We start from the raw sequence: 14,410 nt of genomic DNA on the forward strand, positions 1-14,410 counted from the left end.
ATAAATCTTAAAAATGAAACCCATTAAAGAAAGAAAATTATTTATTGCAAAACAAAGTTAGTTTGCTGTATATCTTAATTAAATAACCAAAAACAATTCCACACTTTTAACAGCTAACTAGAATGTATTTTAGGCAACAATAGATACAGTAGCAAATCTAGTTGTTCAATTATTTACCAAAGAAAACAGGCAAAAACTAAATAAACTCTTAGTTTAAGGTCAGCATGGTCTACAGAGCGAATTATAGGAAACCAGGACTGCACAAAGAAACCCTGTCTTGAAAAGCCAAAAAAAAAAAAAAAGAAAGGAAAAAAAAAAAAGAAAAGCTGAGGACATATAGCTGAGGTGTATGGGGGAAGCATACAGTTAATTCACTAGTAAAGTATCTGCATAGCACACACAAGGTACAGGTTTCTGAAAGACAAAACAACCTAAAAGCTGGGCATTGAGGCACACACCTTTATTCCAAGCACCTGGGAGGCAGTGGCAGGTGTATCTTTGTGAGTTCAAGATCAGCATGGTTTACATAGTAAGTTCCAGGGCAGCCAGAATTATAGGCTAAGACCCTGTCTGGGGATGGAGACACAGTTCCCAGGTTTCAGTCTCTGCATACTCCCTCAAAAAAGGTAACACACTGCTGGACATGGTGGTGTGCACACTAAAGAGGCAGAGGAAGACAGATCCCTGTCAGTTCCAGGCCAGCCAAGCTACACAATAAGACCCTGTCTCAAAAGCAAGAAAGAAAAAAAAAAAAAAAAGGTGTAGAGACAATGTTATTGTGCCCTGTGTAAAGATTATCCTTGTATTATTTAAATGCTGATTTATGTGGCCCCATGTCTAGTTGCAATCCTTATTCCAAGAATCTCCTATCTCAAAGTTGTGTAAACATTGCCCCCTAGTTATACCCTGTTTGGTAAATACAGAACTGATCAGCCAATGACTGAGCAGGGGAGAGAATGGGGGTGGACGAGAGGAGGAGAAAGGAAATGGGGATCCAGCCAGGGATCCAGAAGACACCATGAGAAAACAGCTGGAGCAGAGAAAACCATAAAATGCAAGCACCTCAGGGATTTTGGCTGGGAGGTGGTCAGATCAGTTTACAGGATTAAAAAGATTAAGACTGCCGGGCGTGGTGGCGCACGCCTTTAATCCCAGCACTCGGGAGGCAGAGGCAGGCGGATTTCTGAGTTCGAGGCCAGCCTGGTCTACAAAGTGAGCTCCAGGACAGCCAGAGCTATAAAGAGAAACCCTGTCTCGAAAAACCAAAAAAAAAAAAAAAAAAAAAGATTAAGACTGTTCAGTGGTTGTGCCTTAAAGTTTTAAATAAATAAAATAGTCCAGTCTAAATTATTTGGGAGCTAGCTGAGTTAGGCAAAAACTGCAACAGTTATAAATCTGCACTAACAAAAAGTAATCCTGATCACAAATGTCCCAACTCTGCTGCTCTGCTGCAGCTTCTCACTCTGAGGCTGTCCTAGCTCTGAGGCTGCCCTAGCTCTGAGGCTGCCCTAGCTCTGAGGCTGCCCTAGCTCTGAGGCTGCCCTAGCTCTGAGGCTGCCCTAGCTCTGAGGCTGTCCAGCTCTGAGGCTGTCTTGCAAACACCCAGCATTTACGCAGGTACGGCTGTTACAAACTAAGGTCCAAGTAGCCTCCAAAGTCAACATACAGACTACTATTGCAACTTTCCTCCCAGCCCCAAATAAAACACAACAACAAAAAAGTTATTTTGATAAACACAGTACAGAACAGCATACCTTCTCTCTTTTCTTCTTTCATCCATCCTTTTATCCAGAGCTGCATAAATAGCATCTGCTTCCTCATCATCTTTTTCATAGGGCCCACTTGAGAAGAGGCTCCCAGCATAGCCATTAAACTAAGAACCAAACAACACATTTAAAGGATCAGCCTTCCCACCAACACAGAAAGCATGCAAAACACTCACACGTAAAATAACTAAATCTTAAAAAAAAAAAAAGACAGAAGGGCTATACCAGTTACAGGAAACTAAGCATACTTGTTCACTTCTGCTGCTATAATAAAATATCCTGCTTTAAAAAAAAAAAAAAAAAAAAAAAAAAAAAAAAAAACCAACTTAGGAAAGAAAGGGTTTATATGACTTATTTGACTTACAATTCCAGGAAAATCACAGAGGGAAAGGTTCAGAGAGCTGATCACAGCACACCCATATTCAAAGGCAGAAAATAAACACAACCTTGCTTCCATCAGCACAACTAGCTTTCTTCACCCTTATATAAATTCAGGGCCCATGAAATATTGCCACCTACATTTTGGGTGGGTTTTCTTACCTCAATCAATAATCAAGACAAACGCCAATAGACAGGCCCACAGGACAGCCTGATCCTGATAATTTCTTTATTGAGACTTTCTTCCCAGGTGATTCTAGATTATGCCAAACTGATAGTTAAAGTAAAATCTGTACCTTAGTTAATAATACAGTGTCAATATTTATTCTAGGATTCCATAATTTATTAAAATTTGTAAGATGAGACAAAGCTTGAAAAAGCATCTAAGAACTTCCTTTTAGAAACAGATTTCACCGTGCAGCTCTGGCTGGCCTAGAACTTGCTATGTAGAACTTGCTGGCCTTGAGTTGTACCTGCTTCTGTACCCTGAGTGCTGGGCTTAAAGGCACAGGTCACTATGCCCAATAGTTTAATTACTTTTAGTATTTTATATATTCTGAGACACAATCACACTTTGCATCACTGACTGGCCTGGAATACTCTGTGTAGACCAAGATAGCCTCAAACTCACAGAGATTCACCTCCCTCTGCCTCCTGACTACTGAAATTAAAAGCACACACAATCACAACTGCCCTATTTTTATTTAGGTGTGTTGTGTGCGGGTGCCTGCAAATGTGCAGATGACCAGAAACACTGATTCCCCTGGAAATAGAGTTAGAAATAACGTGAGCAGTTTGATCTTGGTGCTGGGAACTGAACTACAGTCCTTTGGAAGAGAAGCAGTACTCTTAACCACTGAACCATCTCTCTGGCCTTTACTAATTTTTTAAGATACTATTTTCCCAAGATCCTGCAAGTTAAGTCTCCTGAAAGATGTCAGTTGCGTTTACCAAGCAACAAAGAAGTTCAACAGCAAAGTTAAAGCAGCACTTGCACCATCCCTGAAGAGCATCAAACACCAACAAGCGGTGCTCTGAACCCACAAGTGCATCTCCTTACAAGAGAGACAAAAGCAGCACACAGCTCTTTACTGCTCTCTCACACACATTGTTAAAGATGGAAAACAAAGCTGGGCGGTGGTGGCACACGCCTTTATTCCCAGCACTTGGGAGGCAGAGGCAGGCGGATTTCTGAGTTCGGGGCCAGCCTGTTTACCATGTGTTTACCATGTCACAGCAACAGAAAGCAAACTAGGTAAGAAATGGGTACCAGAAGAGCAGGACTGCTGATGTAATAAACTTAATCATGTTGTTTAGGTGAAGGACTGTGGAAATAAATGTGAAGAACTTTGGGCTGGAAAAGCCATTAAATGCTCAGAGCTCAATGAGCTGTTCTGTGGAAATTTTGAACAGTGGTTCAAGAAATGCAAATGTTTGGAGGCCTGGCTTTTGAAATTCTGAGTGAAACAAAGACTCTATAAAGGACAGTTATGTCACATTATGTATGGATCTATGGAAGTCAAATCTGCACTTCACTGGGACAATCAATGTTGATCACCAGGGCCTGATGAACACTAGCTGTGACCAGCATCAAGGTGAAATCATCTAGAAAGCATTTCTTCAGGGTCAGCCTGCAGAAGCTGCTGCAGAGAGAGCTACCGCTGCATCTTAAGCTGGCAGCCAGACTTGGTAATGTGTATGATGGCACTTGTTTTGTTTGCATGAAAGCAGCACAACTGAAGAAGTCATGAGAATAAACTCAGTCTTTGCACCATGTGATAGTGTCAGGAGAGGCCACTGTGAAAGTGTATCCTCAGTTGCCTTAGAGACCCCAAGATATTGAAGATGCCAGGTGAGATGACCACCAAGAAAGAATATGGCAGAGGTGAAGTAGAGTCATCTTGAGGCAACCAGATAAACCATGTGTGCCACATATGGCAAAACTGGAGAAGTGCAATTGTCCAAGGTTTTTTGAAGCCCAGGAGATCATGAGTGATTCTATATGCTGGATATTTAACTACAGAGCATGGGTATACACTACTGGGTTTTGTTTTATTTAAATCTGATAGTTAACTATGCCCTGGCTCTTCCTTTATAATAGGGTAAAGGTTTATCCATATTGTCTCAGCTGAAGCCATCTTTGGTTTCTACTCCCTGCCCTGAAAAGTCCCATGGGCAAATATCCAACCCCGTTCTAGAAACTCAGGGTCGAAATGCCCCAGCTAACTGCATACGCTTGGCTCTTGTTAAATTGCTTGTTTGCTTCCCTCTGCAACTGCCAACCATGATGTAGTTTGCTTCCCTCTGCAACTGCCAACCATGATGTAGTTTTTTCTGTGTCCTTCATCTTTAAAAACTCCCTGTAATATGCACTTGGGGCTGCTCTGTGTTCTTCTCCAGGCAATCACTAGTGAGCTTAATACAGAACAGACTCTCAATTAAAACTCTGCTCTCTGGGTTACCCCATAACACTTTGGGGATTAAAAACAAATACATAACTTATTTTCCATTTTACAAAGCTCACAGTTAAAGAGACATTGAACTTTTTAAAGTGTTGGCAAATTTAAAGACTGTGGGATTTTTAAAGTTGTATTTTAATGTATATTTAAATTTGATATGAAAGTGGAACACAGAGATTACTAGGAGTTAAAAAATTTAACTTGGGGAGGGGGGGGGCTGGAGAGATGATGACTCAGTGGTCAAGAGCACTGACTGCTCTTCCAGAGGTCCTGAGTTCAATTCCCAGCAACCACATGGTGGCTCACAACCATCTGCAATGAGGTCCGATGCCCTCTTCTGGTCTGTCTAAAGAGAGCAATGGTGAATACATGAAATAAATAAATCTTTTTTTTTTTTTTTTGCAGGAGTGAGTTTTATTTTGTTTTGTTTGAAATAAATAAATCTTTAAAAAAAAAATTTTTAACCAGCCGGGCGTTGGTGGCGCACGCCTTTAATCCCAGCACTCGGGAGGCAGAGGCAGACATATTTCTGAGTTCGAGGCCAGCCTGGTCTACAGAGTGAGTTACAAGACAGCCAGAGCTACACAGAGAAACCCTGTCTCGAAAAAAAAATTTTTTTAACTGGGAATGTGGGTGAGAAGAAACAGGAAAGAAGTTGGTAGGGGTGGGTTAACCAAGACTAAAGATGTATGGAAAACCACTACTTTGGAAACCATAATTTGTTTTTAAAGGAGTTTGAACACAAGTAGTCTGCAGAAATAGATGTGGCGGTTTGAATAAAAATAGTCCCCGTAGGTCACAAGGAGTGGCACTATTAGGAGATGTGGCCTTGTTAAAGGACTGTATCACTGTCTCTTCCTGTTGCCTGTGGGTCCAGGCAGATGTAGACCTCTCCAGTACCATGTCAGGCTTCGTGCCATCAGGCTTCTAGCCATGATGATAATGGACTGAACCTCTGAAACTCTAAGCCAGCCCCAATGAAACGCTTGCCTTTATGAGAGTTGTTATGACCATGGTGTCTCTTCACAGCCATAGAAAACCTAGCTAAGAAACATGGGTCATTAACTGAAAATCTCAGACCAGATGTGGGATGTGGCAGCAGAATTTTAGTAGAGCCATTATATCTGGTATGAATTCTGGAGTGATGGCACCTAGGTTTAGAAGTAGCCTTTTGTAAATATTGATTGCCATCTGAAGTGCATAACTTAGTCCTATGACATACCTGGCAAACCAGGAAGTCTCCTATGGATAAAAACTCCCTCAGACAACTTCTAGATCAGATAAGAGGTTTTAGTATTTGGAAATTGACTTGCTAAAGGTACCTTTTGTGTAACAATAAAGAGGCTCTGCAATGGAGTCCAGAGTTCAGTCCTTCAGAGGCTGATCCCCTGCTGTTGAGAAGCCTGAAATTCAGCCTGCAATGTCTCTTTCTTGGATAGATGGTTCCAGAACACAGGATGCCTCCCAGTGAATTACCGGTCAAGGAAGCCCCAAAGGGTCCCTTTAAAACAACACAAACTGTTGCATTGTTCTTGGTTGCCCTCCATAGCAAGATGGTAGACCCTACTGCTGAAGACTCAACACACTTTGGTTGCTGGACATAGAAAATTCCAGAAAAACTGGAATTGACCTGAAACTTTTTTTTACTGCTGGCTGGCTTTTGTAGGGCTGAAAGGTGTCATGCAGGCCACTTAGGAAGAAATGTCACTAATGGCCTTATATCCAACAGTTAATCTTGAATGCAATAATACAGGTCTTCCAAGCAAAATGTACCCATGGGTGCAATAGAGGCGGGGTTAACTAAGTGCTTGAGGCCTGCTCCACTGTAATATTTTCATACATGAGTCTATAAATCTCCCAAGTCTATGGCTTGGGAGGTCACAGGCTGTAGGGAGAAACCTACTTCTGTTGCTTTACTAAATAGAAATGTCAAATTGGAGGACTGGAGAGATGGCTCAGCGGTTAAGAGCGCTGACTGCTCTCCCGAAGGTCCTGAGTTCAATTCCCAGCAACCACATGGTGGCTCACAACCATCTGTAATGGGATCTGATGCCCTCTTCTGGGGTGTCTGAAGACAGCTACAGTGTACTTACATATAATAAATAGATAGATAGATAGATAAGATAAGATAAGATAAGATAGATTTTTTTTAAAAAAATGTCAAATTGCTTTCTACTTATGTTTATATCCATAGATCCAGGCTACTCCTAATCTTTACCAAAATAGTCTTCTGCAGTGAATGAAAAAGAAAACCTAACAAATTGTCATAGTGCTAAGAATAAATTATAGTAAGTGCTCATTCCTAAAATATATCATCCACCCCTTCAAAACTAGAGATAATCACTGATGAGAGGTTAAAAGTTATCTAAGGGGGCTGGAGAGATGGCTCAGTGGTTAAGAGCACTGATTGCTCTTCTGAAGGTCGTGAGTTCGATTCCCAGGAGCCACATGGTGGCTCACAACCATCCATAACAAGATCTGGCACCCTCTTCTGGAGTGTCTGAAGACAGCTACAGTGTACTTACATATAATAAATAGATAAATCTTTAAAAAAAAAATAAAAATAAAATAAAATAAAAAGTTATCTAAGATTCGAGGCCAGCCTGGTCTACAGAGTGAATTCCAGGACAGCCAGGGGAACACAGAGAAACCCTGTCTCGAAAAACCAAAAAAAAAAAAAAAAAAAAGGTATCTAAGAGCAAGGGATGGGTGGGGTGCTGTGAAATGCTATCTTCTGGGTATGACATAGCTAGTGCACTGGGGAACAAGACAAAGTTAACATCAGTCAATATTCCAACAGGTTGCACTTAGTGGGTTGACTCAGTGGGTACCAAAAAAAAGAAGAGATCATGAAGATGAGAAAGAGACCTGTTGGGAAGTACTAGGGTTGAGGTGGACCAGAAGCAGATAGGATCAAAATACACTGTATACACACGTGAAGTTGTCAAATAATAAACAAAACATATTCTAAAAAAACTTCAGTTTTTTAGAGATTAGAGAGATAGCTTATCAGTTAAGAACACATAACTCCTCTTTCAGAGGACTCTAGCGCAGTACCCAGCACTCTCGTTGGGAGAGTCACAAACACCTCTAACCCATGCCCTGGGAGATCCAGCGGCTCTGCCTACCTCAGGCCATGCATTCATGTGCACACAGTCCATGCATTCATGTGCACACAGTCCATGCATTCATGTGCACCCAGGCCATGCATTCATGTGCACCCAGGCCATGCATTCGTGTGCACTCAGGCCATTCATTCATGTGCACACAGGCCATGGATTCATGTGCACTCAGGCCATGCATTCGTGTGCACTCAGGCCATGCATTCATGTGCACACAGTCCATGCATTCATGTGCACCCAGGCCATGCATTCGTGTGCACTCAGGCCATGCATTCATGTGCACACAGTCCATGCATTCATGTGCACTCAGGCCATGCATTCGTGTGCACTCAGGCCATGCATTCATGTGCACCCAGGCCATGCATTCGTGTGCACTCAGGCCATGCATTCATGTGCACACAGGCTATGCATTCATGTGCACTCAGGCCATACATTCGTGTGCACACATACTCATCCACATAACTTAAAAATAATAAAAGTAAACCTTTAAAAACTATTTTCAAAATCACCTCATCGTAGTTGGTATCATTCAGATCTTCATCATCATCATCAGCCGCCTGATTTTTCTTCATCTGGTCCCCCACAGTTCTCTTCCCTGGTGGGGCATGGCGATCATCCACAGGATCGTTTGCATCCCGAGCAGGCCCGATGTCTGATCGGGTGGTGAAGCCAGTGGCACTAGGGGAAGCCCAGAGACATCATTATTTAAGTGACCCCGATCCCATGCTCTCTTTTGATCATCATTTAGTAACATCACTTCTCACACTTCTGAGAACTTCCAGAGATTATAGAACCAATGAACTGGATGCCTACACATTCCTAGTCTTCTTTGTTTGCTAAACTTTTAACCTATAATGAGTAGGTCAGAGACAGTTTCCCTTCATTCCAAGGTGTCTTCATTTCCTCTTCACATATACACACTATACAGGCCTATAGAAGTCTGAGTCTCAGCTGGGCGGTGGTGGCACACACCTTTATTCCCAGCACTTGGAAGGCAGAGGCAGGCAGATCTCTGAGTTCGCGGCCAGCCTGGTCTACAGAGTGAGTTCCAGGACAGCCAGGGCTACACAGAGAAATCCTGTTTTGGAAAACAACGAAAACAACAACAACCACCAAAAAAAAAAAAAAAAAAAGAAGAAATCTGAGTCTCCCCAGTTCTCACCTCACGTTTCTAACCGTCTGTTGAGCATGAACTCCACTTATACCCAGACCCAAACTGAGTTTCTTCTTTATGCACTCAGCAGCTGTTCCAATGATCAGCCATGAACAGACACATTCCATATCAAGCACTATCTTATTGTCTGTCTCCCATCTGAGTTCTCTCCATCCTGTCTGCCCCAACTACTACTGACAAAGTACCACTGCCATGGCTGGAAATCCATTTACTATTCCTATCTCCAACCTAAACCTACTCAACTCTCAACTTCAACTCTCAATCTGCCAGGTGATTCTTTTCAAAATGTACTTCAGAAAACTATAGGAGCTGCTGCAGGATATTTAATCAAACTGTGAACCCCAAGATTGTGTTACATTGTTAGTTGTGGTATGGCTCAGCCTTAGCACACTTTACTCTAAGAGCTTTCTGCTTGAATTTTGTTAATAGGATTAAATAAAGTCAACCAAAGGTCAAGAGAGATAAAGATTAGACTTGACCAAGAGAGGCCTCCTGAATAAGGAGAGGTTCATCAGACAGCTTGGTCATTCAGTCCAAACTAACTTAAAGAGACTAACAAATACATTTCATTTGATCAGGCGTGAAAAAAATAAAAATTAAAAAAATAATATTTTCAAATGATAATTTACCAAAGGCACACCTGCCTTACTGGCATGAAATGAAAAATGAGTTTTCCTAAACCATGTGTTTTAATTTCATGTTAGAAGGTTAGACTGTAGATTGACACATGGCCCATGCCATCTTAAACATTAGCTTTTGAGTTATTTTTGTTGTTTGGTATATAAAAAACAGTTAAGAGATTTAAAGTGTTTTGAGTAAATTAGGAGGGTGACTACAGTTCAAATTTGGGAGTGATTTGGAGCTAAGATAAAATATTTGAGTAGAGCAGTGGTAGCCCATGCCTTTAATCCCAGCAGATCTCTATAAACTAGTTAGCTGTTTCCTAAGTTCAGGAGTTAAGGTGAGCAAGGTGGTGGGAGTACATGCCTTTAATCCTACCACCCAGAGATCAAACTACAGATACAGCTCCTAACTGGTGTGCTTGCACACTAGAGAAATCACATACCATGTTTACAAATTATTATTATAAAAACCCTCGGGCTGGTGAGATGGCTCAGTGGGTAAGAGCACCCGACTGCTCTTCCGAAGGTCCGAGGTTCAAATCCCAGCAACCACATGGTGGCTCACAACCATCCGTAACGAGATCTGGCGCCCTCTTCTGGAGTGTCTGAAGACAGCTGCAGTGTACTTACATATAATAAAAATAAATAAATCTTTAAAAAAAAAAAAAAAAACCCTCTATGCAGTTACTAGAAAGAAAGCTGCTTCCATTGGGACAGAAACAAAGAGCAACTTTTGCAACTGCCAGTAAGCGCATCTCCATGCATGCAATCCTGACCAATATTGAACCAGATGATACCCTAATTATGGAGGTCATATTTATTGGTAAGTTGTTAACTGGGACTCTTCATAAAGCAAAGAGTCCACTAACATCTGCCTGTCAGCTTCTACTGCTAATGTTCTCCATATACAAAGAATAAATATTCTCTCTTTTTGAGAAACCTGCACATTTTACGAGGCACAGAGAACTTTATGCTCAGTCACTGCCAACCACCCATTGTAAGGTCACCTCTTAACAATGACTGGATCCATTCAAAGGCAGAGTCCTTTGCAGGCTCCAGAAAGGTATTACAGCAAAACTGATATCTCTCTGAACTCCTTCATAACCAGGATGTGGTAATAAAGGAGGCTGTGCCTTCCTGCACTGAGGAAATAGCTCAGCTGCCTAAACTGCTCCCCCCTTTCCCTCAAAGAGGCATCTATTAAACTGTGGGGACAATAGAATGCTCACAACATTTGCCTAACACAAGGTTTACTGATGGTTCATCACCCACTAATAGAAAGCGGGAGCCTATAGACTGCCGTATGTGATGGCCAATACTGAGGAAGGAACGACAAAAATCAGTAGAGCACTATTGGGTATTGTCATGGTCTAACCCCACCCCCACCTCCAGAACAGCTGTAGCCATTTTGTTCCATGCCTGGCAGCTATTTCATATTGTCACCAGTCATTAACACAGAGAAGTGACTTGACTCAGAATAAGGACATGCTGACCATATACCCTATTTTGTTCTGTATATTCTAAATGTTCTGTATGAAGTTTGGTAATCCTAAGAAATTCCACAAAGTTTTATGTAGGACCCATCAAATCAAAGGTCAATATGAACTATTATGTCTAATCAGACAGCAGGCAGCACTTCATAAACCTAGGTATGAACTCATTGTGTTTTTTGTGTTTTTTTTTCCTTTATAAGCTGACTGAAAAAGATATCCATTGTCATAGTTTGGACTGGTCATGGGAGGAAGGGATGAATTGAAAGGGCAAAACATAGCAAAACTTAGCAAAGACATCAAATTTTATGTAGCTCGCACAGACAAGACTGATAAAATGTCTAAAATAATCAAATAGAAGACAAAATAACATAATGCCTAATTAAAACTAGAATATTAAAATTTGCAAAGGAACAACAAATTTAGAAAAAAAAATCAGGGCTGGTGAGATGGCTCAGTGGGTAAGAGCACCTGACTGCTCTTCCAAAGGTCCAGAGTTCAATTCCCAGCAACCACATGGTGGCTCACAACCATCTGTAACGAGATCTGGTGCCCTCTTCTGGAGTGTCTGAAGACAGCTATAGTGTACTTACATATAATAAATAAATAAATCTTTAAAAAATAAAAAAAAAGAAAAAGAAATCAGCAAGACTGATAGATTATACATTAGAAAAACTTGAAAGTTTACCCCAAATATTAAAAAACAAGGGGAAATGGAGAACCAAACTAAACCAGGATCCAACCATATTAGAATAATTAGAATTCACAGCCAGGCAATGGTTCACACCTTTAGTCCCAGCACTTGGGTGGCAGAGGCAGCCACGTAAGAATTACAATGATTTAAATTTAAAAGCTACTTGCAAAAGGCTGGCTGAAATTCAAAGTGATTGTCCTTTGTGATCTAAAAATAAATATGCTTAAAACTTGCATTTATATATAAAGGGAAAGGGGACTATGTCTATTTATTTACGCATACAAAGATATCTTTAATTTCAATTGTTCAAAAAAATTTCTTTACCTTCAACTGAAAAAATCATACTTTTTCTGTTGCCAAAACACATTTTGCCCCAAGAAAGATATAACCAGCCAAAATGGAACCCCCAGAAGAATAAAAGCATCCAACTAAGGAAACGGGGGATGACCAGGCAAGTGAAACATCTGAAGAAAAAGGACGGATCATCAAGAGAAAATGTCCCAAGAAAAAGAGTAATAAATTGGCCAAGTGATATTGCCTACCTCCAGCTGACCAGCCTAAAATCCTGGCTTGGAGCCCCAGACTAACGCTGGCATCCATGCTGCTCGCTGTCTTGACCCAGCCGCTGCCCCTTCCTGCTAGATAACAATCACCAAAAGCCTGTCGGGGATGGACAGCCCGGGCAGGCTCTCCCTTTTCTTCCAGCTCCCAAATGCTTGTCTTTGCTGCTCTCTACAGGCTGAAGAGTGAATCTCTTATAAGTATCATGTGTCAATAAAAAAGCTTATGGACAATAAGCTGAGGCAGAAAACATGAGGTGGGACAACCAGCAGAGATAGAGAGAATTCTGGGAAATAATGAAGTGCAGGAGGTTCACTCCAAAAGGCTGAGGAGACAGACATAAACCAGCTCATGGCTGAACTCAAGTAAGAATAAACGTAATAAATTAAGAGGTAGTTGGAGGGCTGGAGAGATGGCTCAGCAGTTAAGAGCTAACTGCTCTTCCAGAGGTAATGAGTTCCATTCTGAGCAACCACACGGTGGCTCACAACCATCTGTAATGGGTATTCTGGTGTGTGTCTGAAGATAGCTACAGTGAACTCATATAAATAAAATAAATTTTTAAAAAAAGAGCTAATTAGAGAACAAGCCGAGAGCCGGGCGTGGTGGCGCGCGCCTTTAATCCCAGCACTCGGGAGGCAGAGGCAGGCGGATTTCTGAGTTCGAGGCCAGCCTGGTCTACAAAGTGAGTGCCAGGACAGCCAGGGCTACACAGAGAAACCCTGTCTCGAAAAACCAAAAAAAAAAAAAAGAGAACAAGCCGAAGCTTATTTACTAATAGACAATTAGTCTCAGAGACATTATTTCTGAGAATTAAGTGGTCGGAAAAACACTAGTTTTACAAATGATGCTCAACATGGCATGTAATCCAAACCTTTTAATTTCCTACTCTGCTACTAAACAGAGTCATTGTCATAGGAACTCATGAGAATGGTGGGAAACTGAAAGTTTCAGATGGTGTCCACTATAGGGCATAGAATTCAAGCTTAGCAAAGTCCTTGGTGACAGACAATGAACTAAAACATCAGGCAAGAACTTACAGGAATCCAAACTTAAAATGAGCCAAGGGGCTGCCAGGTTTCAGAGCAGATCCTGGTTCTGGTTTTTTAAATGGTTGCTTAGCAACTGCAGTTTCTCAGGAGGCCAGATAAGGTTGCAGCAAATGTTTGGGGGTGGGGGGGAGTGGGGAGTTGGAGAGATGATCAGTGATTAAAAGCAGTGACTCTCAGAAGAAGCCCCTGTAGAGTAGAAAAAACAGATCTTTTCCCCCACAAACACTTCCCAAAGCAGTTTCGAGTCAAGCTGGAGGCTAAGAGAGATCAAGGGAGGACAAAGCTGAAGGAGCTGGTGCTGGCCAGACATGTGCTGGGTTCAAGAACAACTTCCCAAGGCAGGATCCAAGAGACAAAATTCTCAGTTACACGTGGAAGGCAGAACATCTCTCCCACATCTCTCCTAGTGAACTAAGAGTCAGAGGCAGGGCAAAGGACAGTGGGGTAAGCAGAAGCAAAACACAGACTGAAAGACAAGAGGAAACCCAAAACAAAAATAACTTCTGACCAGGTTAAAAAAAATGGTTAAAGTTATGTTTTAAGAATAAAAAAGGAAGACTAGATGTGAAAAACTGTAGACAGGTAAAATGAGTTTAAAATTAATAAAATTAATTTTTTATTATTAATCCATAAGTTTTTTATACCTTAAGGACAGCTTTACAGATACAAGAAAAGATGAAAAGTGGATACAGGGTAAGAAGAAAAATTAGAACAAGCAAAGGAGAAATATGAAAAGTAGACAGGCCTTAGAATAAAAATTAGAAAAATTTATAAACAAAATTAAGGAAGATACTAAGATAGAAAAAGAAGAAATAATGGTAAAGGTCAGAAAAGTCAGGCAAAGGTTGTTAGAACACCAACCTCAGCTTATCCTATTAGTGTGCAACAAATGCCAACAGACAATGGCCACCTAAGAGAGAATTCAGATGGCATCACATAGAAAACAGATTTAAAAAAATTTTAAGGATGTAACTATAATAGGAAAAAGAATATCCAAAGGTTTTAAGAAAAGCCAAACTGTCAAATATTTTAATTGTGGCAAACAAGGTCATTTAAAGAGGGATTGTAGGCAAGGAGTTCCTAGAAACTGT

General features: G+C 41.1%; 1 protein-coding gene across 1 annotated transcript in view; it reads right to left on the reverse strand.

Annotated features, from left to right (window-relative positions):
• Positions 1–14,410, reverse strand: part of Prpf6 (pre-mRNA processing factor 6) — a 55,715-nt gene that overhangs the window by 35,084 nt on the left and 6,221 nt on the right. The window contains exons 2-3 of the mRNA XM_085831368.1: positions 8,235–8,403; positions 1,755–1,873 (exon numbers count right to left, since the gene is read on the reverse strand). Of these exons, the coding sequence (XP_085687494.1) occupies positions 1,755–1,873; positions 8,235–8,403 (288 nt within the window). The remainder of the gene's footprint in view (positions 1–1,754; positions 1,874–8,234; positions 8,404–14,410) is intronic.

This window comes from Mus caroli, unplaced genomic scaffold, assembly GCF_978045245.1.
Source record: "Mus caroli unplaced genomic scaffold, Mus_caroli_1 scaffold_2, whole genome shotgun sequence".
Classification (NCBI taxonomy): domain Eukaryota; kingdom Metazoa; phylum Chordata; class Mammalia; order Rodentia; family Muridae; genus Mus; species Mus caroli.